The following is a 23,013-nucleotide window of genomic DNA, read 5'->3' as shown; positions in this document are numbered from 1 at the left end:
GGAGATCTATTCTGAGTGAGTCCTGTGCTTTCTTTCCAAGGTGACTGCAGGGCAGTTGTTTGTTGCTGTCCCTTTAAGCGACATAGCACTCCTACAGTTGCAGAATTGGATAGGACTGGCTGAACAGCAGCCACAGAGGGCTTTGTCTAGTGCTGACTCTGACTTTCTGGGTGGGTGCAAACAGGTGGGCATTTTATTTTATTCTGGAGATATAAAATGCTGTCTTATATCTGCTCGTTGCAGTTCTCAGCAGGGACATCTCATTTACTGTGGTGAAGTTCACTTCACTGACCTTCCCCGCCCCGCCCCCCAAGTATCTGGCTGCTGTCATTTCTGGTAGCCTGCATTTCTTGGTGGCAATGGTTGTGGGGGAGCTGGCTGCTGCCTGTGAACAATCCTTGCCTGGCCCATCACAAAGGCATCTGCCCTGGGCTGTGCCAAGGATGCTTGCCTCCAGCTGCTTGTTTGTCCTTAACTTGCTGCTTTGCAGAATCCCCCGAGGACCTGGGCAGCAGCCTCTGGAGGATCGGATCTTCGCTCCGACGGTCTCCGCTGTGTACAGCACTGTAAGTATGGTTTCTATGAAGCAGAACGTTTTGCCTCATGCTGCAATCCACTGGGTTAGTTCTGTCTAAAGGCCACCAAGTTTCACTTGCCCATCCAATGTGTTATGTTTATGGGCTTTCTCAACTGGTGATGCTTGATTAAAATGGTGCCTCTGGAGACTGAAACCGGATGGGTTTGTCCAGTTTTCAATGAGACTGCAGTAAAACCCTGGCTCCATCTGCTGAACTCTGGAAAAACTTTAGCCATCGTCCATGTTGGCTGGGGGCATCCTCACAAATGCCTCCCCACCCTCCTTGGGAGGGGAGTTCCTTGCAGTGTTCTCCAGCAGGCTAGTGGGGAGGGGTTGTGACTGTTCTCAAGCACCGGGGCTTTCCTCTGTGGAAGTGGACTGTCACTACCAGAAATCTGGTAGCCTCATGAGGGCAACATCATCTGGCCAAGATGTTTAGCGAAACACAGATTGGCCTCCTTCATGCTCAGATACTTGGCCCTCTCTTGAATGTGACCTGTTGTGCATTAAGCTGGTACAAAGAAGAGGCAAAACTGAGATGTGTGCGCCTGCAGCCCTGGAATGGTGTGCTTTCAAACAAGGCTGAGTATGTATTCGTAATTTGTGATTAAAGATGGACATGAATTAGGTGCTTATTGACAAGCTTCCGTTGTAGGCTAAAGCAAGGCCATTTGTCTTGATTGCCATTGTTTGAAGTCGGACCATGACAATGTCAGCCTAGATATGGATGTGGTCATCAGGAAATGGGTTTGGGGGATGAGAGAGAGGATTGTTTCCTTTTCCAGAAAGCATGTTTAATGGCCTGCCCAGCATGTGGTTTTTGACCACGTGAACGAAACACCAGAGCTTTGGTGATAGTGAGTCTCTTTCCAGGATCTTGTGATCTAGAAGAGCTCCAAGAGAGAGACTTCTTGCCATGTTTTCTAATTGCCCATGTTCTGGAAATCCTGCTCTTTCCTCTCCCACCCCCACCTGTGTATTGGTATATTGGCAGTTGGTCCTTGCCCCTGTACTGACCAATGGGGCAGTGGGAGAGCTGTGGCCTCTTCTTTGCCCTCAGGGCTCCCAACCCATGCAGCTGGAGCTAACTGAGTTTTGATGATGTAGCACAGTTCTCCTTTGCCCTCTCTACCTCTGCTGCTGGTTTCCAGCTGAGGGCTATTGAAATATATCTCATGTGGAAACAGCCTTTGGAGGGGAATTGCTGCCAGTCTTTGATGGAGCCCACTTGGCCAACTGCATGGTGCCTTTGGCCTGGTCTGCAGGAATTTTCATGAGAGAACAGAAGACCTGACTACAGGAGAAGCAGCCTATATGGCCAGAATCTCACCTACAGGTTTGCAGATCTTCTTTCTCTGGCCCTGCTAGGAAAATGCTTGCTTTTACTGATGCCTGTGGCATTTTGAAATAACATGGCAGTCTTAGTTACAAGGTCTTATAGCCTTCAAAGAGAGATCCAAAGCTGGAGGGTGATGTTCACAGGCTTGCCTTTTCCCTTTACAAACCTGAGGCTATTGTAATCTGGACTTCCCTCCCAGGGAGGGGCTTGGATTGGGTGGTGAAAGGCCTCTTGGGTTGCAGAAAGGCTGTTTATTTTTTGAACTTTAATGACACATCTACTTGAGCAGCACCTGTAAAATTTGTAAATACTTTTTTTAACCCTCCCTCCATTAGTGACACCTGTAGGGATTGTTAATGAGAAAGCATCCAGTCTGCTTATAGTGGGTGTTGCAGCAACAAAAGCTTTAAAGAAGACACGGGTATCCCACTGGCTTTGATATGGGGGTTTCCTGTTCTCCTCACCCCCAGGTCCCATGCTAGAAGTGCATCTCTGGCCAGCTTCAGCCCATCCATCTGTCCATCCGTCGTATATCGTGCAAATGGATGTGGGGCAGTTCACAACAATAGGATAAAACAATAAAAGCAGCATAGAGAACCAGCTTAGGAGCGTGGACTTCTAAACTGGAGAACCGGGTTTGATTCCGTGCTCCTCACGTGCAGCCAGCTGGATGACCTTGGGCTCGTCTCAGCACTGGTAAAGCTGTTTTGACCGAGCAGTAATATCAGAGCTCTCTCAGCCTCGCCTCCTTCACAGAGTGTCTGTTGTGGGGAGAGGAAGGGAAGGTATATATGTAAGCCGCTTGGAGACTCCTTTAGGTAGAGAACAATGGCATATAAGAACCAACTCTTCTTCAGTAATCTCAGGGCTCTCTCAGCCCCACCTCCCTCACAGGGTGTCTGTTGTGGGGAGAGGAAAGGGAAGGCAATTGGAAGCCATTTTGAGACTCCTTCGGGGAGAGAAAATGGCATATAAAAACCAACTCTTCTAAAAATACTAAAATTTCAGCTAATTATCAGCAACTAACAAAGTCTCCCTGCTCCCCCAGCCATCCTTCCTCTGGCCTACAGAGTTGGCAGGAGAGAAGGGAAATGGAGAAGAAAGTATGGTATTAAACTGCCCTGGCCTCAGCTGTAGGCCTGGTGGGATGAGTTGCTGTCTGAAATCAGTGCCCTGGCGGAGCCATTACTGGGACAGTCTTTGGGCAGCTGATGGAAGTACTTGGTAACTTCTGCAGCCTCTGTCTCATACATGAGGTGGACTTTGTAGGTTTTGTAGGTTAAGGAACATGCAGAGCTCTTGAGATCTCCGATGCAAAGTCAGTTGGGTTGCCTTACTGAGGGGGGAGGGCTGTCCCTTGTCCTATTGAACTTCTGGGAGGTGACAGCACATGTGTGAATGCAGCCTGGGTCTGTGATGCAAGGTTCCATCAGTGGTTGTCCTTCCTTCCTGTTGAGTAAGGAGCAAGCAGGACACAGGCCTCATGCAGACTTGCTGTTTCTCCCTGAATGTGTGTCCAAAGATTGTATGTGCATTCTCTTTGAGGGAGCATCACTAATTTTAGATATTTACTAAGTTTATCCCCTCACAGGTTACACAGGTTGCAAGACAGCCGGGCCCTCCTGCCCCCTCCCCGTACTCTGCGCATGAAATAAGCAAGGGGCACCCAGCCCTTGCTGCAACGCCACCCGGACATGCATCCTCTCCTGGGCTCACCCAGGTAAGAACTGCGCAGGTCACCTTTTTCTCAGATCTGGGTTTCCCTTCTGAGAGCTGCAGGGAGGTAGGAGGCTGGGTTGGTGCAGTGCAAACTCCAGCTGTGTGCTGCTCTCTTCCATTCTGCCACTGCCTCTCTGGGAACAAAGAAAAGAAGAGAGAGGGGGCGGGGGGGGCTTGCATGGATTATGCAGGAGGGCCTTGCATGTCCTCCAAGACACTTTCTGGCTGGCTGCAGTGGTTTAAATGCCATGCCTGGAGTCACACTACTTCCTTTTCCTGCAGATGCAACATATTAAATGACAGGTGCAGAGTTAGCCATATGAATGGATGAGAGTGTGCATGTTATTGAGAACCATGTTGTTCTTAATAGCTTACGATATTAGAGTTGCTCCCAACAGTATTTCCAGGAGGAACGTTATCAGTGTGAAGAGGAAGGGTTATGGAAACGGTGGAGAGGCTTGCTGGCTAGGGTGCATTGGTGAAGACCTGGGGGCAGGAAGCTTGCTGAGCACTGAGCTCTTTTCTTTGGAAGTGAAGCACAGGGGCTATGGTCGCTCCACTTGTTGTCCGGCAGGCTTTCATGAGGCAGAGGGAGAGAGGTATTGGTCCCTACTTGGTGGAGAAGTGCCATTTCTGTAGTTCCTTGCTTGAGCGTAGAAGCAGCAGTTCTGGAATGGGTTGTCATGGGGCTGGATATCACATCACAGTGGTACATATTTGGACCACTTCGATTTCCAAAGGAGCTGCAGGTGTGGGGGTGAAGGAAGGCTGGGTGCTGTTTGGTGCCTGCCAGAGAGAGCCCTACCCATCTGCTGCCTCTGACCTGCTTGAGAGACCAGCCTTTGAAAAGGGGTCATGTTGCACCTTTTTGACGGGCTTGGCTTGAGCTGAATGTTCCCCTAGTCCTGCTGCCTGGTGTGTTCACACATAAGGACTGTGTGACGCTCCGTAACAGGGAAACCACTGCCTTGAAAAGTGGTGTAGAGAGACTGGCATTGTCTGCAGAGGAACCAGAACAGGTGCCACTAGCTAGCTCCTCATTGGCCAGCTCCTGTAGCAGTCTGCCAGAGAGGGAGCGGACCCCTCCCCTTCCTCAGGCCCAGTACAAAGGCATCCAAGTACAGGGGCTTAGTATGCCTTGTGAACACAGAGGGACCATCAGGGAGACAGTGTGAGGCTCTAGGGCCACATGGGGAGCCTTTTCCCAAGGCGGTCTAGCCGGAAATTGTTCCCTTGAGCCTGATGCCATTATTTGGTTATTCTGAGAGGTTGTGCGGCCCATGTGGGCTATTTTGATCACTTCCCTGCAACAGAACTAGGGGAAGAGATGACTGCTCGTAGCCCATAATGCCCTTTGCTCAGCAGTCATACGGGGGGTTCCATTTTTGCCCTGTTTGTTAGGTTTCTCCTTGATGGCATGCTTGGTGTTCCTTTCTTCCAGTGCACATTTGACAAAGGGCAGTGGAATCTCTGGAGACTGATCAGACCATACCTGTACCCCCAAAAAAATATTTATTGAATTATACAGTCATAGAACAGAGTATGGGATGTTGTTCTGAGTGTGGGCTGCTACTGATAGGGAAGTTGTGTGGCTTCTTGTCTCCTGACAAGGTCCCACCCTTCTTTCCCCTGGAGTTGCTGGCTCCATTCTGTTAAAAGGGCTGCCTGCACATATCCCTTCAGTTGCCCATGATGCTCCAGAGCTGGAATATCTGGGTGGGGAGGAGAGAAGGTTTATCCAAAGAATGAGCCTTTTGACTTGCCCAGATGAGTACTGAGAAGCAAATGGACACTATGGGTCAGGGATGCAGAGTTTTCCTGTTGAAGATATGAGATGAACCGAGTGCTTGCAGCCCTTTCCTTTGGCACAAGAAGGCTTCCAGAGCCATGGAATATAGTAGTAGGAGAAACCCCATCTGGTCAGCCTGTAGGCGGGTCTGGCTCTAATGGAGAGGGGAAAGCCCCTGACTGTTGGTAACATGTTCCTATAGCCCTCTTGGCAGTTGGAAAGAGAGCTACAGGGCTTGAGAGGGCCAAAGGGAATGCCGTGCCCCCCCCCCCCGTTAGCCTCGGAAGTGCCGTTTTGACCCAACCACATACCAGCACCTGTCCCTGCCTTCCTTCTCCCCTCTCTGTCGCTCTGTCTTTTCTCTCTTACTCTTTCGCTCTCTTTCACTCTCGCTCCAGCAGCCAGGAGGGAGGAGGGACAGAAGCTTTCCACCCCACCCAAGAGCCAGCAGTCTTTTTGAAGATCCAAGGGAACTGGTGCAAAGGATTCTGGGATGTGGGATGGTGAGTCACAAGAGGAAAAAGGTTAAGTGATGCCCCGCTGGAAAGCCCTGGGTCTCTGTTGTGAAGGGTGGAGATCATGTGTAGGGTGGGGTTGCAACTTAGAGGGGGGCCTCGCCCCCACCCACCGTAGAAGGTTCAGTATACTCTTGCTTATGTATGTAGAGTTTAAAACCAAATACCCTGAAAGCCAAAGGGCAGGTGGGCACTTTTTCTTTGAAGGGTCTTCCAGATGGGAGGAGTCCTGTGCTGTCACGTGGTGGCTCCTGCTCAGCCTGGAAACTGCATTCGGTCCGAAGGTATTCATAGCAGGGGCAGAGGCATAAAGTGTGCCTTTGAGTCTGGTCTGTTGAGTGAATGGTTGCTGTCAGAGGGGAGGCCTGCTCAGCAGCTTCAAGGCCTGACTTTCCTGTCTTGCCTCTCCAGATCTCTCTCTGAATCCTGAACTGTGAGCAGCCCATTTGCCCCTGCCCCCAGGGCTAACTTAAGGGGATTTATGCATTCAGAGGTAAAGTTAAGTAAAATCTCCTGAGGTGATGGTTGGGGTGTGACTAGAGATTTGAGTCCCTGGATGCTGGAAACTGTATTTGTCCTGGGTTGCAGCTTACTGTGGCCCAGGCTGGATTCTACACCCCCCCCAGTAGGCTTTGAATAAAAAGCTTAGTACTTGGCCTTGGCAGGGAGATCCCCAGTGCTCCCTGTTTGAGGACAGCCAGAGGCACTGGAGTGGGGAGCACCATGGCCTTGCCGCATCTGCAGTTGCTGGAATTCAGAGGCAGTGGATGATATGGACACACTAGCTTTGCTTTTGTTTTTCCTGCCTTCTGCAGCTATAGGGGAGCTGCAGCCTTGGTGTGCTTTTGCTTCCTAAGTGGGTGAGGAGAAACAGAGATCAACAGGAAGTAGGATCCTGGGATGGGGGAAGAAAAGAGAGCAGGGGAAGAAACTGAGCTCTAAAGAGAAGAGGCATGGGGTGTTGTGGGCTTGTGGGGTGTTGGAGAAATCCACAGAGGCTTCTGGGTTAGGAAGCAGAAGGGAATGCCAAGAGAGAGGGCTGACTGCATTATCTGCTGTATAGAGAGAGCACAGAGTAGAACAAATGGGTCTCATAGTGCCAGAAAGACTTTTCCACCATAGGATGGTCCCATTGAGCAATCTGGAATGTAGAGTGTTCCCTACATGGCCCCAGTTGGTCTTCAGAAGAGCCCCATTGGCCCTTTTCCAAAGAGATGGTGGAGAATGTTTGTTTTTGATCTCCAGGGAATGTGACAGAAAATGTCATTCCTGTTAGGTGCCCAGGCCCAGGGTTTCAGGGCAGCCATGATCTCCCAGTGGTGACACTCCAGTAAAATAACACAGCCTGCCTTCTGCAAGCCATTCCCTTGGGGAGAGTCCCCTTTCTTTCCTTACGACTGTCAAAAAGTGGCTACAGTCCCTGGAGAAAACCTTGAGTGTGACAGACAGCTGGTCACAGTAGCAGCCAGAACTTTATTTATTTAGTGTGTGTGTCTTGTGGAGGCTTACATAAAGAAAAAACCAATTTTGCAAAGGACAAATATAAAATATTAATACTAAAATATTAATATCACCCTACCAGTATTAAAACAGCCCTAACTTGTGATTGCCCTCCAAAAGTCAATCTAAACCATTCAGTTTGTCATGCCCTGAAGAAATAAAGTGAGTGCCTTCCCCAGAGGAGGGGCCACAGATGAGAAGGCCCATCCATGGGTGACGGCTAGCTGAGTCACCCTTGGCAGAACTGCTTTGGCGAAGTCGCTTGAAGTTATTGTTTCCTTTGAACAGTGAAGGATGTTATTGCCTTCATTTGTACCTTGTTTGTTTATTTATTTATTTGCAATTTTATATACCACCCCTCTCGGTACAACTGTCTTGGGGCTGTTTACGCATATAAATTTAATGGATTAATACAATATAGTCAGATTCAAATGAGTAGCCATGTTGGTCTGAAGTAGCACAATAGAATCAGAGTCCAGGAGCACCTTTAAGACCAACAAAGTTTTATTCAAGGCATGAGCTTTTGAGTGCAGGCACTCTTCGTCTTACATGACAGGGAATATATAGCAAAAATCAATTATGTTACATCAGTAGACTGTGTCACAACCAGTACACTGAATTCTAGGGGATTGATTGGCTGTTTTGATAAAGAATTATAATTGGCTGTATTTGGTTATGTAAGATGAAGAGTGCCTGCACTCGAAAGCTCACACCTTGAATAAATCTTTGTTGGTCTTAAAGGTGCTACTGGGCTCTGATTTTATTGTACAATATAGTCAGTTTACTAAAAACAATTTAACATCTTTTAAAACCACCACTAGTAATAATGAGTAGCCAACTAGATGTTGAAGATTGGAGAGGTGGGAGGGAGGCCCGAGATTTGGATATAGTGTTGTTTATTGCCCAGCCACCCACAACCCTAGGCCCGGTGTAAGAGCTCCGTCTTGCTGTCTCTACGGAACTCAAGAGTTTTCCAACAGGGCCCTGGTCTCTCTAGGGAGCTCATTCCACTTTTCTCCCTAATGGGGATCCATTATTTTCCATGCCTCCATTTTATCTTCATGGAGCCAGCAGGCTTCCGTGGCAGAGTGGAGCTTGGAGCCTCGGTCTCCCAGATCCTGATTGGACACTCTGATGGCCACACCAGGCCACGCTGACTGGCTGTTGAATATGAATTGCTGTCCACAGCAGCCCCTCCTGACAAGATGGGTGTCAGTGAAGTTCCATGTTTTGCATTGTCATCAGGCAGACCTGTTGTGTGAGGTAGTGTGCTTGTTTGATTCCTCCCCTACCCCCCAAAAAGGCATGTGCAGTTTATACTGGCTTGAAGGTAGGCTTTGAAGAATCCAGTTGATGGGAGTCCAGTTATCCCCAGTGCACAAAATTATTATTTCTCAGTGTGGTGCAGCAGCTTTGTGTCCAAATGACTGTGCAGGTGAAAGCTACTCTCTTAAGTTGGTGATGTGGCTCTCTAGACCATGGCCTCTGTTTCCATTCTGCTGCAAAGGAAGCAGCCACACAGGACATGTACTGGGCCTCAGGGCTGCTTCTGTTGGGCTCTGCATCTGGCTTCTGAGGCTGTGGAAGCAGGTTTGCAGGTAGCAGCCCTCAGGTGGCTGCCTTTGCCTGTGATGCCCTTTAGAGCAGTGGTCCCCAACCCCTGGTCCACGGCCCGGTGCCAGGCCGCGAGAGCTTCAGCAGCGGGCCACAGCTTCCTCTCCCTGCCCCCCCCCACACAGCGAGAAGCTCGCCAGGCCGCAAGCAAATTGGCCGCCGAAGCAGCTGATTAGCTTGCAGCCCGGCAAACGTCTTGCTGCCGGAGGGGGGGGGAGAGGGAAGTGCGGCTGCCCGATGGGGCGCAAAAGCTCATGCGTGGCATTTTCGCACATGCACGCATGCGCAGAGCCGTCGCGTTTGCGTCCGCGCCGGGAGCGCAAACGCACATGCACGGCAGCCCCGTGTATGCGCCAAACTGCTTTAGAGGGTAACCCTTTTACGGGTGCTTTCCCTCCTTTCACAAAGTTCTGTATGTCAGAAAACGTAAGCCTCACCATTTCTAATGCTAGGTTGTATTCTGCTCGGAGGATTGGAAGTTCTATTTCTCTAGATATAAGAAAGGATTTTCATAAGCAGGTCCTGGAAGAAGAATGGTAGGCAGTGACGCTGTAAGGCCGTGGGAGCGTCTTGGGTGTGCAATGGAGGGAGCGCTTTGGGGAGTTGCTTTGCCAGGCCTCCTGGAATGGGTGCAGTGATCTCAGCGTTGCTGGCAGTGGTGGACTTTCTCAGGCAAGTGTAAAATACTCCCAGCTCTCCTGCACGCAGTTGTGGTGCCCATGAAGCATGGATGTAACAGTATTCTGTGCTGTTCTCTTGAGGAGAAGCCCTGGCTCAGCCTTCTCTGCCTGGCCATTAAGTAACAACAGCTGAGCCCTTTGGGGGAGAGTTGCCATTGGCTGGGCCAGTTCGATGAGGGTTGTATCTTCTCCCCAGTCTTGATTACAGAGTGTGACCCATGTGAAGGCTGCAAGATGTTGATGGGAAGCTTTGTTTGGAGACTTGGCCTGTATGGCTGTAGCAGCAGCCCTGGCAGCAGAGGAGGGATTCCTGGAGAACGAACAGAGCCCTCACGTAGATTTCCACTGTGCATAGATTTCAGAGCGGGAAGGGAAAGTGCTGAGTGTGACTCAGCATGTTCAGGCCCCGTGTGACCTGGCAGAGCACATCCTCTGCCTGTTGCTTTCCAGACCAGGATGGGGGTGGAGGGAGATTGTGTTGCGCATCAGGCCTGGTTTGGTGCCAGTGAGTTTGGAAATGGAGCTAAAAATAATGCTTCCCTGGTTTTCACTCTTGAAAGTTGTTCTGGCAGAGCAGGTCTCTCAGCCTCACCTCCCTCATAGGGTGTCTTGTGGGGAGAGGAAAGGGAAGGTGATTGTAAGCCGCTTTGAGACTCCTTCGGGTAGAGAAAAACAGCATATAAGTACTAACCCTTCTTCAATGCCAGGTGTTCTTTACTAGAACATGGGCCCAGCAAGTGCCACGGCAGGCTCACTTGTGATGACTTGAGTAGTTTGGGCAGGGGGCCTTCGTATTACTACGGTGGAGCACCAAGTCTGTGTCACTGGGAAGGTCCTGCCAAATGCTCACCTGCTTCTGCAAGAGCTGAGTGCTGGCTGCTGCAGAGAGAAAGTGGCTCCCTAGAAAGGAAGGCGTGGAAGGGCCTCTTTGGAATCTTTCCTGCAGTCATAGTTCCGTTTACCCATTGCTTTGGAAGCTTACTGTCTGATACTGGAAACTGCTCTGTTAGAATGGAGACCTGTTTCCCCATTTTATGGATGGAAAGATGGCTGCAGGCAGGGATATGGGATTTTTGAGGGAGACACATGGGCGTGATGACTGAAGGGAGCCTCCAGATCTAGAGGCAGTCAGAAAGAATGGGAAGGCCTTGGCTGCTGCACCCTGCCTGTTGGCCACTTTATGAAACAGCAGAGCTCTTCTGATGTCCCCCTTCTGAACTTTATGGCAAAGTGGGTATTTGCACATAGGTCTTTCAAACCATTGTGCCAGCCTTTCCCAACTAGTTATTTTGTACAAACTGGGGACCATCATTCAACCACATTTAAAAACTTTGCACGAAAAACACAGAAAGACAATGGCACTGGTCTGCTTGGATGAAAGAGGGGTGGGCTTTGGCCCATTGGAGTGTGGATTCTAGGAACAGGCAGCATTAGGTGGTAGCTTATGGGGGGATCCGGGGGGAGAGGTGTGCAGAGTCCAGACTGTGTGGAAGAAGCCCCGGGCAGCCTCTTAGAGCCCACCCTGGAGACGCATGGGGTATGGCGTGTTCCAGAATTGGCAGATTGCTGCTTGGGGCCCCTTTGCTAATGGGACCCTCTCTCCCCTTTGTGCCAGAGGAATGAGGTCCCGCAGGTGCCCGCAGTGCTTGAGGTCCCGCAGGTGCCCGCAGGTGCCCGCAGGGCTTTTCTGCCAACCGGTCTGCTTTGCAGCATGAGTGATAAGTCATGGTCTCCCTCTGATTGCAGCGAGGCTCCAAGAAGCTTTGTTTATCTGCTCCTGCTGCCTGTGCAAGGATGAATCGATCCCGCCGAGGCCTTGTCTGTGCCAACCCAGCAGGTTCTGCTTGCTGTGACACAGCACAAGGAAGAGAGAGCATTTGTTAGTGGAGGCCAGAGTTTTTAAAAATGCAGCCTAGATTTTTAAAGAAAGTGCTTAAAACTGCATGTCAGCTTTGCCAGCTGGGAAGTGTCCTATGACGTACCCATGTTTTGGCCTCCATTGCTGGGGGCTGCTGGCTTAGGGTCAAATAGCTCTTATGAGCTAGGAAGGATCCTTTGTCCAGTTTAGCATAGGCAGCCTGAGGCTGGACGGCAGTGCCGGGCAGACTCTTCTGGGGATCTGGCTTGGGAAAGTCAGCTGGACCTTGAGTCTCTGGTCCTGCCTGCCAAGTGCTGTGTGTTGAATTAAGGGGTGGGAAATTCAAACAGCAGGATCATAGAGGGTGGTGTGAGAATCCTTTGCTCCCTGCTGCATCTCTCTCTTTCATTGCTGGTGCTTGCAAGACTATATACCTCCTAAAGTCCGGGACTGTCCCTTTTTCAAATAAATGTTCTTAAGATGTTCAGAATGTGCATCTTCCCCTGCAGAGTTGGGCTGGCACAGTTCTGAAACTGGTTCTTAGGTCAATCAGCCGATACCACACAAGGTGCTAGGGCAGCTCTGAGAGGGTGGCAGGAGGCTTTGTTCCATGTCCTCTGCTGTCCCCATTCACCATGTTTCTCTTTTCTGCGGCAGGCCCCTTACCCTTCCGGACAGAATGCAGCTCCAACCACGCTGGTTTACCCGCAGGCCCCTCAGACCATGAGCACACAGCCTCAGACGCGTTCTCCGGTAAGGAAGCCTTTCTTTGCTCATCTGGCCATTTAGGTACTCCTTGAATTCATTGACAGTTGGCTTTCTTGGGATGTGGTAATTCCTTGCTGTAGTGGTTCTGCCATGGGGGTTCCTTGCTTCATCCCTGAAGTTTCTTCACTCCTTGAAGGGCAGCCTGTGAAAGACAGGCATCTCTCTTGGTGGCAAGGGCATTGTCCTCGCCTTGTGGACTCTCCCAAGGTGCCTCCAAGATGGGCCTGCTCTGAGTTCCCTGTCTTGTCTGCTGTCGCTGCGGACCATGCATCGTCCTGCTCTCAAAAGCAGTGTGCCCGGCCCTTGACTGCCCTGTTGATCCTCCCCCCCCCCCCCCCGATGGGATAAGTGTGAGTAAGTAAGCCTGGCTCTGAAGAGCGTGTTCTGGAGGCAGCCTTTTCTGAGAGGCCTGTGACACGTGGACATTGTGGCTTGATCTTCTGGAGTTTCCCTCTTGGGGGTGGGGCATGTTTTCTGCAGCACGCAATCGATTATGCTTTCTGTGCTCCTCTGCCTTTGAGCCGTGTTTAAAAGGGTCCTTTGGTTCCTCTGGTAGGCTGTGCGTGGGTAGTGAGGACAGAAGGCCCCCTCTCCCTATGCCGCCCTAGGGTGTGCGTGGCTAGAGCAAGAGGAGCCCCTGCTACGAGCTGCATCTCTAAACCAGTTTTCTTGACAGCCCAGCCCTTGCACAGAGCCCTGGAAGCGGAGGAAGGTTTTGCAACAGAGTCTGGTTTACCGGTCCTTGACGGAAAGAGGCTGGATAAAATACTGCATTGTAAGCAATGTGACAAACTGTACTCCTCCTTGCAGGCAGCTGTGCCCACGGCACTCGTTCAGTTCTGTTCCCTTTTTGGTTTTCGGATCCTACAGCATTGTTGACTGATCTACAGAAAAGCACTGAGCTCTGCTTTCTGCAAGGAAGCCGGCGCAGGTCTGAATCGGGCCCTTCAGGATAGAGGCAGGGCTGCCAAAATGCATGGGAAACTGGAGGCAATGGGCATGTGTCCCAGCCCGGATTTGGGATTCATGCTAAATTGGGAATGAGCAGAAGAGTCTAAAAATTGCAGGGATGTGCCCAGTGACGGGAGGAAATTGTCTCCTAGGTGCCAGCCATTTTTCTGTGGTCATGAACAATTCTTTCTCAGATACCCTCCTGCGTGCAATCTCTATCATCCATTGCGTTTCGTGACTTTGCCACCCCATTACTAAAAAATTGTTCATATAACATTTCACCACCACTCCCTCCCCAGTCTGGAACAAATGCGAACTTGGCCAGCTGGGAGCTGCTCTTGCGTTTTGTTCTGGGTTTGGGACTGTTTGTTTTGACTTTTCCTTCCCCTTGTCTGCTGATGGGAGGCTGGGCGGGGGGGGGGGGGGATACTGAAGCCCCATCTCTTACCTCTCGTCTGTGCCCTGCCTGCCACTCCCAGGCATAGGGTACTGAGGATTGGTTCTTTTGTGTGGCCCATTTGCCCGTGTCTTTCATTCTGAATCCTGGTTCCAAAGTCTAAAGCAGCCTAGCCAGGATAGCAGAACCGTTGGATTGAGTAAAGAAATGTCAGTGGCTCTTCTGCATCCTCACAATAAGTGAGCTAGTCTGTATCAGCTAGGTATAGCATACGTGGGAGCAGGACCAGGGGCTGCAGGGTAGGTGGCTGGGCAGGCTTGGGTCTCAGTCTCCTTGTGCCTGGCTTTGATGGGAGCTAGAAGAGAGTTGGTTGTAGCCTGGGACTACAGTTTGTTCTGTTGCTTACAGTTCTTAATAGGGGGAGAAATGCTGTTGGTAGAATTTAGGCAGCCTATAGCCCAGGGGCAACAGGTGCAAAATACACTTGGTTTTGGTGGGCTGCCATGTGGGCCCAAAATAGCAGGACAGAGTCCAGCCAGATACCTTGCAGGCCAGCAAACCAAACTGTACTCAAACATTGCCCTGCAAAATATACTAGATCCCATTCACTAATGTCACATACTTGCTTGTCTGTCCTGTGGCTTTTCCTTAATTAGATTAATAAGCAAACTTCTGAGCTGCTGGCCATGTGTCTTCCTGTGGCACAGTGAGGAGGCTGCCCTTGAGTGGTTGGGTGGGCAGACACCATGCACACCCCATCCTGTAGTTCTTCCCTGGTCTTCTGACTGGATCCCAGACCCACATGTGCTGGTGGGTGCTTCAGCCTTCATAGGTCAGATATTTGTGCCCTTAGGTCAGAGGCAAGAGAAGATGCCAGTGCAGCCACTAGAAGGACAGTTGGGATCAGAAGTTTTTGGTTCAGCTATGCTTTAAGCCTGGGATGCTTGGGTGGTCAAGGGGTGAGAGTGCTTGATGGGGGGAGTGGGGACTGCCGTGGTTCTCTGCTCATGAGAGGGGCTGCCTGTCCTTCCTCTTTCTGAATATTTGCTTGGGATGCAAAGGGCCTCGATGTTTGGGAAGGATGGCAGCTGTGCAGGAGCACCCTGCTCTTTTCCACTGTTGTAGGGCTAGACCAGCTGCCTCCACGAGAGGGTGCCCAGAGACTGGGAGATGGCTGAGACTTGTATGTTTTGCTATATGTTTTTCAGTTTCCTGCACTGCATTTTGGTTCATAGCAGGCTGTCAGTTAAGGCACTAGAAATGCCTAGTGACAGGGTGGTGGCACTTTTCTCCTGAGTAGAGCAGGGAAGACAGAAGGAGGCAGTCTGGCCCAGGGGCCCCAGCTTGCCTTCCCTGCCCCCCCCCCTGCCCCTACAGCTCCTATCAGGTTGCCGCCAGAGGAGTCATCATGGGCAGTTTGAGGCTGATGGTGATTCTGCTCCTGCCAGGCAGAAAGATGGAGAATCTGGTGAGAGATGGAAGTGCTGTATGGAAGAGGGGGTAGACATGGCCCAGCAGTGAGGATGATCTTCAGGTTTCCTCCCCTCCTGCACATGCCAGTACCAGGAGGTCTTCCGGACCACGCACCCCCTTCCCCTCCTTTGGAGCAGCGCAGTGTCAGCCTGTGGAATCTCAGTCTCTGTCTGTCGCTGTCCTGCAGCAAAGCTTTGAGTGTGTAGCTTCATTTTATCCTTGTGGGTTTATTTTGCATACAGTGTGACGTTTTTGCCTTTTGTTGTGGTGTTTCTGACTCTCTGTGCCTTTCCTTTTGTGTTTTGTTTCTCCCGCTTCTCCTCAGTTTGCACCGGGGCCTCGACCTGCCCATCACCAGGTACAGTACCCTCCTCCCCCTCCCCCCTCCCTCCCACAATTAACTGCTAAATGTTTGGGGAAGAAAGGGGGTAGTTCTCTGGCCCTAACTAATCCCTAGGAATCCTCTTCTGCTTCATACTCTCTGCACTGGTGACCTGCTCTCAGAAGGTGCCTAACCCTTTCTGCTTTAGTGAGGTGTTATCTCCTAACCTCTCCTCATTCTGTTGCATTTATTAATGACCCCTTTCATTGGCCTTGTAGCACTGTGCTTACTGATGGCAGGGTGGCATGCTCTCAGGGCATGTAGCTCAGTTAGTGCAAGCAGCTGGGGCAACCACATGCCAGAGGTGGAGTGAATGTGGTTCCTGGGCAGTTCCCAGTGCCTCCCCGGGTCCACACTACCAAGGGGGGGTGAGATGGGGTTCTTCCACACCTGAACTCCCATTTCACTGGGACAGCGATGGCCGGAAGGGAGTGGGGAGCTTGAGTGGGTTTGCTTCACCTCCACTGAGTCTCATGTGCTTGCACCATTCCATGGGAGGGGGGTGTCAGGGGCAGGCAGACGTTCCTCTCTCAGTCTGTGACCTCCTCCAGTTCTGGAGGCAGGCAGTGAACAACTGAGCCTTTGGGATCTCAGCATTGCTTGGCAGAAGCTTCTCTGAAAGGCCTGTAAAGTGCCTGTTGGGGGAGAGCAGGGAGCACCAGGGCTCAGTGGCAGAGCTCCTGCCTGGCGTGCAGAAGGAACCAAGCTCAGTTCCCAGCAGCATCTCCAGTTGAAGGGATCAGGTGATGAGGAAGATATTCTGGAGTCAGAGTAGGATTCTGGCCTTGAGAGGAACCAAGGACCCGTTCAGTAGAAGGCAGTTTTATGTAACAGGCAGAAGGGGGCAAAATACTCCACTTGCAGAGGAGGAAAAAACAAACATTACCCAGAGCGGGCAGGTGTTCAGATGGGAAGGTTTCCATATAAATGGGGTCTTGGAAAAGTTCCGGCTCTCAGTACGAGTCATACTTCTTATTTTAGGAACCCGCTGGGCAAGAATTCTTTGGTCCGCTTGTCTGTCTTCTCTAGCAGGGACCAACGATAAATTTGGGGTGGACCCTATTCCTGACAGGGGTGGAAGTGTGTGTGTGGCTCAGTATGACTTCAGGAGTCCAGCCTTAGTGTCTCGGAGGGAACAAGTAGCTAACTACTCTCTCACTCACTTGGGCTACTTTGGCCTTGGTTTAGTTTTTTTCTCCTGTTTCTGCCATACCCTTTCTGCTCCTGTCTGTCAGCCCCGTGTACTGAGGGCAGAAGATCTCTCCCCCCCCAAAAAAAAAATCACACACACACACACATCTAGGGTGGCATATGGGAAACAGGGCAGTCACACTGAACTCTCAGCCAGGCACTTGGTCCCTGTCACCAGATGGTTTCCCACCTGGCTCCTGGAGGGAACCATTTTGTTTGCATCTTATTCAGGCAAGAAGCCTTTTGCTGTTGTAAGGCAACCCTTCTCCCCCCGCCCTTGGTAGCTTCCACTGGAAGGGAGGAAGGAAAACAGATTGTCTGCAGGAACTGAGGCATCCCCTAAAACAGTGGTCCCCAACCTTTTTCTGGCCAGGGACCAGGCGGGGGCGGGGGCGGTCGCACCTCCCTCCTCCTTTGGATGTGCCCCGCATGAGTGAGTTCAGGTCTGCAGAGGAGAATGTGTGGATCTCTGCATGGGGGAATGAAATGTCAGGGGCAGAGCAGATAGCAAGGGATGGCAATGGGGGGGGGGCGGGGTTGGCTCAGGTCTTGGGTCAGGTTAGAAAAGGATCCGGGAAGTTGCGGAGGCTGGGTCAGCTGGCAAGTGCAGAATACTTCTATTGCCTTGCAAGTGAGCCTGTCTGACCGTTCCCTGTGGTGCAGAGCCATACTCTGTAAGCTGATCTTTCCAGGGAGGCCTGCAGCTGGATGTGTTGGGGCTGGGGGCTGGCAGAGGGCTTCGTCATGAATCCAGCACTTGGTGTAGGGTAACCAATGGCTGTCAGACCTTTGGCGTTGAGGGGCCACCCTTGGGCTTGCAATTTTTCTCAAGGCGCTTACTCTGAAAGGCCCATTCCGGAAAGCTGCCTGTGTTGACATTGGGGGCCTGTCTCAGTGACCTTCCTGGGCCTACTAGGAGATACAGGTGGCCTAGATGTGGGTGTGGAGGTCACTCTGTTCTCTTCCTGGAGGTTGGGCTGTGCATTTTGTCTTTTCTTCCTTCATGAATTGGGGAGAGGGGGGGCACTTTATTGAGGTTGTTCTGAGGTTGCATGACAGCAGATCAGTCCTGTAGGAACATCAGTGCAGGCATTTGGAGGCATAACGGCCTCAGCAGTCTCTTGGGGGTTGGATATGTGGGTCACACCAGCAAGATTCAGCCTTTGGAAGAATGCCTGTCCCTGGAGCCATCAGCTCTTCAGCTCATCCTAGGAATTGCATTACCCAGTTGTTTATCTTGCCCTTTTGCAGAAGACTCTGGTGAAATGTGTGAAGCTGTTGCAGCAGAGCGTGGGGAAGAGGTGGTCTTTCAGACATGGGTGCCCAAGGCCATTAAGGGCTTTTTGTGTGATACTTGAAATTGAACCCACTAACTGCCAAGGGACTGCAGAATGGGGCTAGAGGAAGATCTGCTTAGGCCATGCCCTTTGGCATGTGTGGGCAAGGCTTTTTAGGGATGCAGGACTGGAGGGGCATTGTTACTGCCCACCTACTGCACTTCAACTCTACCCCTCCAAGCAGCATTATGCAGCACCCATGGGTCTTCCCTGTGTTAACTTGACAGTGGCCCTGCAAGGTCATCAAGGCTGATGGCGTGAGTGGGCCAAGACCAGCCAGCAAGCTCCGTGGTGGAACAGGGATTCGAATCTGTGTCTTCTGAGAGCCTCCTCTGAAACTTGAGCTGGTGCTTCTCAGGCCTGCTTTGTGGCTATTGTGTTGTGCTGCAGGGCACCAGCAGGGGGTGCTTTTCCCCCTGCCCTGCCTGCCCCCCTGCCCATCCCCATGTGCCCTTGTCCTTGCTGTGAGGCTTGAGATAGCAGCTCCTGCCAGTGAAGGAATGCTTTTGCCTTCACTTTTGGCCACCCATGTCTTGAGAGAACTCTCCTGTGAAGGCAGTTGTCTGAATTTCACAGTGATCCATTGGTTTTGTCTTGCTGCAGAGTATTTCGGGTTGCCCAGGCTTCCCTTTTGAAGGCACCATGTTGGAACCTTGCTTGGACCACCAAAGCCATGCATTCTTGCAGAACCTTCTAGGCCATTGAAGCAGGGCAGTATCTGCCATTAGAGGCCAGGGTGAATGTAATAATAACCATATAAAAATTATTTATAGCCTGCCCTTCCCCAAGGGATCAGGGCAATTAACATCATTTTTAAAAACAATTGAACAATACTATGATACTTTACATTAAAAACCAAGAATGGATCCCTTAAAATAGTTCTCGTGGCTTCTGTACTTGTAGAGTAGGCTTTCTCAACCAGGGCTTTCTGAAACCCCGGCGTTTCTTGATGACCTTGAAAGGGTTTCCTGAATTGGTGGGTGGGAATTAATTAATTCTTGAACATTTAAAGGTCGTGTCAACCCCCCCCCCTCCTAAAATGCCCAATGATTGGTTTAGAGGGGTGGGATGGGGAGGGCTCTACGTGGAAAAGTACACAGCTATGCTTCCCAACCATATACTATACGATTGCATAACATCTGGGGTTTCTCAAGGGTAAAAAATTTGAGAAAGGCTGTTGTAGAGGGAGGGTTGGGATAGATCAAATATTCAGGCTCAGATGTCATTTGGCTGGTGTATTGAACAGGAACGCCAGGATTTCAGGACTCTTTAAGCCTCAACCGTAGAACTGGCAGAACAGCTTTGTTTTACAGGTCCTGTGGAACTGTCCAAGGTCCCACAGGTCCTGACCTTGCCAGGCAGTGTAGAGTGTTCCACTATGCCGGGACCAGGGTTGAGAAGGCCTTGGCCCTAGTTGAGGCTGTGATTTTAAGCCGTGACTTCTTCGGGCCAAGTTGATCTTTGGGGCCAGGAATCCTGAGCAAGCTTTGCTCTCTAGATCTTAAGTTCTTTTGGGAGATATATGGGAAAAGGCAGTCCCGTAGATAGAGGGTCGCAGGCCATTTAGGACAGTGGTTCTCAACTTTCTTAATGCTGTGACCCCCTTTGGCCTGCCCATCTCCTTGTGGGTTTTTTGACTCAGGAGGCCTGCTGGAGGGAGGGAGGGAGTGGGCCGGATAATCCTCCTGGATGTCCGGATTAGGTTTGGAGTTGCCAGCCAGCCAGTCTGGTGCCCATCCCACCCCCCATGACCAGCACTGCTGCTGTCTGGAGATGGTGCAGGGACATTCCCTGGCATTGTTGGTGCAGCCTGCTCTCCTCCTGCAGCCACAGAGCGGGTTTCTTCCCCGCGAGAGTCACTCATCTCAGTCCTCCATTCTCCATCTGCCAGCTTGGTGTAGTGGTTAAATGCAGCAGCTTCTAATCTGGTGAGCCGGGTTTGATTCCCTGCTCTTCCATATGCAGCCACCTGTGTGATCTAGGGCTAGTCACAGTCCTGTTAGAGCAGTTCTCTCAGAGCAGTCGTATCAGTGCTCTCTCAGCCCCACCTACCACACAAGGGTGCCTGTCTGTTGTGGGGAGAGGAAAGCAAGGCATATTGCTGTGAGACTCCTTAAGTTAGTAAGAAGTGGGGTATATAACCACCTCTTCATCCCTAGTGCTGAGATGGGAGCCTCTTTCTCTCTTCCTTTGTGAGTTCTGGCATATGAGGGGGCTCAGAGGGAGCTCTGGGTTTGGTGTGCTTGGCTCCTGTTGCAGGGACGGGTTGAAAGACGAGTCGGAACAGGACTGTTAGAAAGACCCTGCTTGTGGCTGCTGGCTCCATTGTTAGAAACAAGAGGGATTTTGGTGGCTGACTGGCAGTTCAGCCAGGACAGTGTGCCAGGCAGCCACCTTCGCAGAGAGTGGCAGGAGGGTGCCCGGGTGCATGCAGCCTCCCACCCCCTCCCTCCTCGTGTTGACCTGCCAGCTCTTCCATTGGCTCTCTTTCTATTTCCTGCTGCTTTCTTGCTTCGTTCTTGAAGGGAGGATTCAGACCCATCCAGGTAACTCTCACTACTGGTTCTGCATGGCCTGTTTCTTGATCTCAGTTGTGGATTATGGGCTATGTTAATGCTTGATGCACCCCACCTTTTATTCCCTGGCCACCATGAAGCACTGGAGGGCCTGGGCTGGGCTCGTGGGGGGCAGTGGGGGGGGCGGTTCAGTGATGGTTCCAGTCCTTGCTGTGGAAAGGGGTTGCCATCTTTATAAAAATGATGATAACAATCTGGGGACCAGCCAGGTGCTTCCAGATTGGACGTGGCCAAGGAAGGAGGGTTTAGGGATGCCTGAGCTAGACATGATTTCTCCATTCTTGTTGCTCCCCTCCCCAAAGCTTTAGGGGTAGCTATGGCTTTCCCATCAAGGTGCATGTGGGCAAGGGAATGGCTACTGCCACGCAAGGGACAGCATTTTGCCTTTTTCCTAGACTGGCAGCATTTCTGGAAATTTCAGAGCTAAGGGGAAAATAATAACATTTTACATCCTCTCTAGACTTATTTTAATGCTGTTAACACAAAGTGCATCTCTTATAACTTGGCATATACATCTATACCGTTTAGCATAAGAGCCCTGGTTTTCTACAGTCTCTCACTCACAGGACAGGGAGGGTCTCCGTTAGATTGTCTTAATTGCTTTCATGCTGTGTGGTTTAATTGAGTGAAACCATATATTGGGAAAGCATGGCACTCATTCCAAAATTGTGGTCTTTTAAAAAAAAATACCCCCCCCCCCGCTTGTTCCTGCATTGTACGGGGAGTTGGACTAGATAAACCTGGAGGTCCCTTGGGGGAAGGTCCATGAGGGACACACTTTTTGTGGATTTTTCCTCCCAGGCCATCCCCCTTCTAAAGGGAATTACCATTATCTAGTGTGGTTGATTGTATTAAATGCAAGTGTTCGTGCTGTACCATTTGATTTACCAGGATCTTTTCTTGAAAACCATTTCATTAATTCCAGAAGAGACAGTACCTCAGTGGCAACTAAAGAGCCTCCGCTTCCAGTGTGAAGCGGCAGCATTTGTGGAAGCCCTTGGCCCCTCTGAGTGGGGGAGGGAATAAGGAAAGAGAACTTGAATTTTTGCAGATCTTCATGATTCTGTCACCCCCCCCCCCCCCAGTTTTTCCAGCGACCTCAAATCCAGCCTCCAAGAGCTGCCATTCAGAACAGCAGCCCTTCCCTCCGCCCAGGGGCACAAACGCCAGCAGCTGTCTATCCAACCAATCAGCACATCATGATGGTGAACCACCTGCCAATGCCCTACCCGATGCCTCAGGGCCCCCAGTACTGTATCCCACAGGTGAGGTCTCAGGGACTGGGACCGGGCTTCTTAGGGATGCAGGTGGGGAGGGGATGGTGGTGGCTGATAGGAAATAGATCCCCCTGTGTGGGGCAGGGGGTTGGATAGGCAGGTGTTTTGGGGAGAAACCTGGAGGTCTGTGCAGTATCTGTATGATTAAATAATCTAAGCCTTAACTCTAAATGATTTGGCTTATAACATTGTGCTGTTTGGTATATTTATTTATTTGTAACATTTTAATCCACCTTTCCCTGTCAAGGACTCGGTTAATTGTTAATCTCTTTAAAAAAAAAAAAACCCTTTCTATATGCAGTTTAATTTGGGCTTATTACGTAGTCAAATTTGAGATATTTAGGACTTATATAATGATAGAAATATGCCCTATAACAATGCCCACTTAAGGAACACCACCTGTTGTTCTTAGCTTACTGGAAAATTTGCCCATAAAATAGTTTTAAAAATCCTTGATATAAACAGGCACAGATAAATCTTACCCAACATACAGTAAACGAGAGCATCAGTAGATCAGAGTCCACAAAGCAGTCAGTCTCACCAGTTTGGTTTGTGCACAGCCTCCTGAAGACTAGCTCCTCAGGCCTTTCTTGCAGCCACCCTGGAGGGGCCATGATGGAAATTCTCTGACTGCCAGCAGGGTGGCACTTCCACAAGGCCTTGTTCCAGAGGAAGTTACTGTTGCAATGGACCTTGCTAGGAGATGCATCCTTGCAGACAACTGATATGTTAAAAATGTAGACACTTTTGTTTTATTATAATAGTCATAACAGATCTACCCTCAAGGTGGAGAAGCAAGCTCTAAGCTGCTCTTAAATTCAAAGCATATCTTAATTTTTGCACATCAGGAAAATTGGAGGAAAGAGTAGGCGCTGGAAAGTAAGCAGAGTGGCGATTCCTGACCTGGCCACCATCTCCATGCCCTTAGTACAGGCGGGATGAGCCAGGAGAACCAGCTGGGCCAAGCCAGCAGAGAGGGCTGTGGAATGGGTGGGAAGAGCTGCGAGGGAGGGGCTGGGACCGTTTCAGAGTCTTGCAGTGAGAATGCTTGCATGGATAGAAAGCTCACT

General features: G+C 50.7%; 1 protein-coding gene across 33 annotated transcripts in view; it reads left to right on the top strand.

The window, feature by feature from the left end:
• Positions 1 to 23,013, top strand: part of EIF4G3 (eukaryotic translation initiation factor 4 gamma 3) — a 53,632-nt gene that overhangs the window by 5,488 nt on the left and 25,131 nt on the right. For 9 of the 33 annotated variants that reach the window (XM_077311379.1, XM_077311381.1, XM_077311377.1 and 6 more), the window contains 8 exons: positions 491 to 566; positions 3,508 to 3,636; positions 5,823 to 5,927; positions 12,249 to 12,344; positions 13,036 to 13,134; positions 15,506 to 15,538; positions 20,616 to 20,636; positions 21,752 to 21,931. In XM_077311379.1, coding sequence (XP_077167494.1) covers positions 5,925 to 5,927; positions 12,249 to 12,344; positions 13,036 to 13,134; positions 15,506 to 15,538; positions 20,616 to 20,636; positions 21,752 to 21,931 — 432 coding nt within the window. In that variant the 5' untranslated portion in view covers positions 491 to 566; positions 3,508 to 3,636; positions 5,823 to 5,924. Of the gene's footprint in view, positions 1 to 254; positions 567 to 3,507; positions 3,637 to 5,822; positions 5,928 to 6,417; positions 6,433 to 12,248; positions 12,345 to 13,035; positions 13,135 to 15,505; positions 15,539 to 20,615; positions 20,637 to 21,751; positions 21,932 to 23,013 lie in introns of those variants that run through there. The other 24 variants (XM_077311408.1, XM_077311406.1, XM_077311393.1 and 21 more) reach the window with 12 other exon arrangements.

This window comes from Paroedura picta, chromosome 15, assembly GCF_049243985.1.
Source record: "Paroedura picta isolate Pp20150507F chromosome 15, Ppicta_v3.0, whole genome shotgun sequence".
Taxonomy (NCBI): domain Eukaryota; kingdom Metazoa; phylum Chordata; class Lepidosauria; order Squamata; family Gekkonidae; genus Paroedura; species Paroedura picta.
Note: the sequence above shows the minus strand (reverse complement) of the source record. Positions and strands in the feature narration are given on the sequence as shown.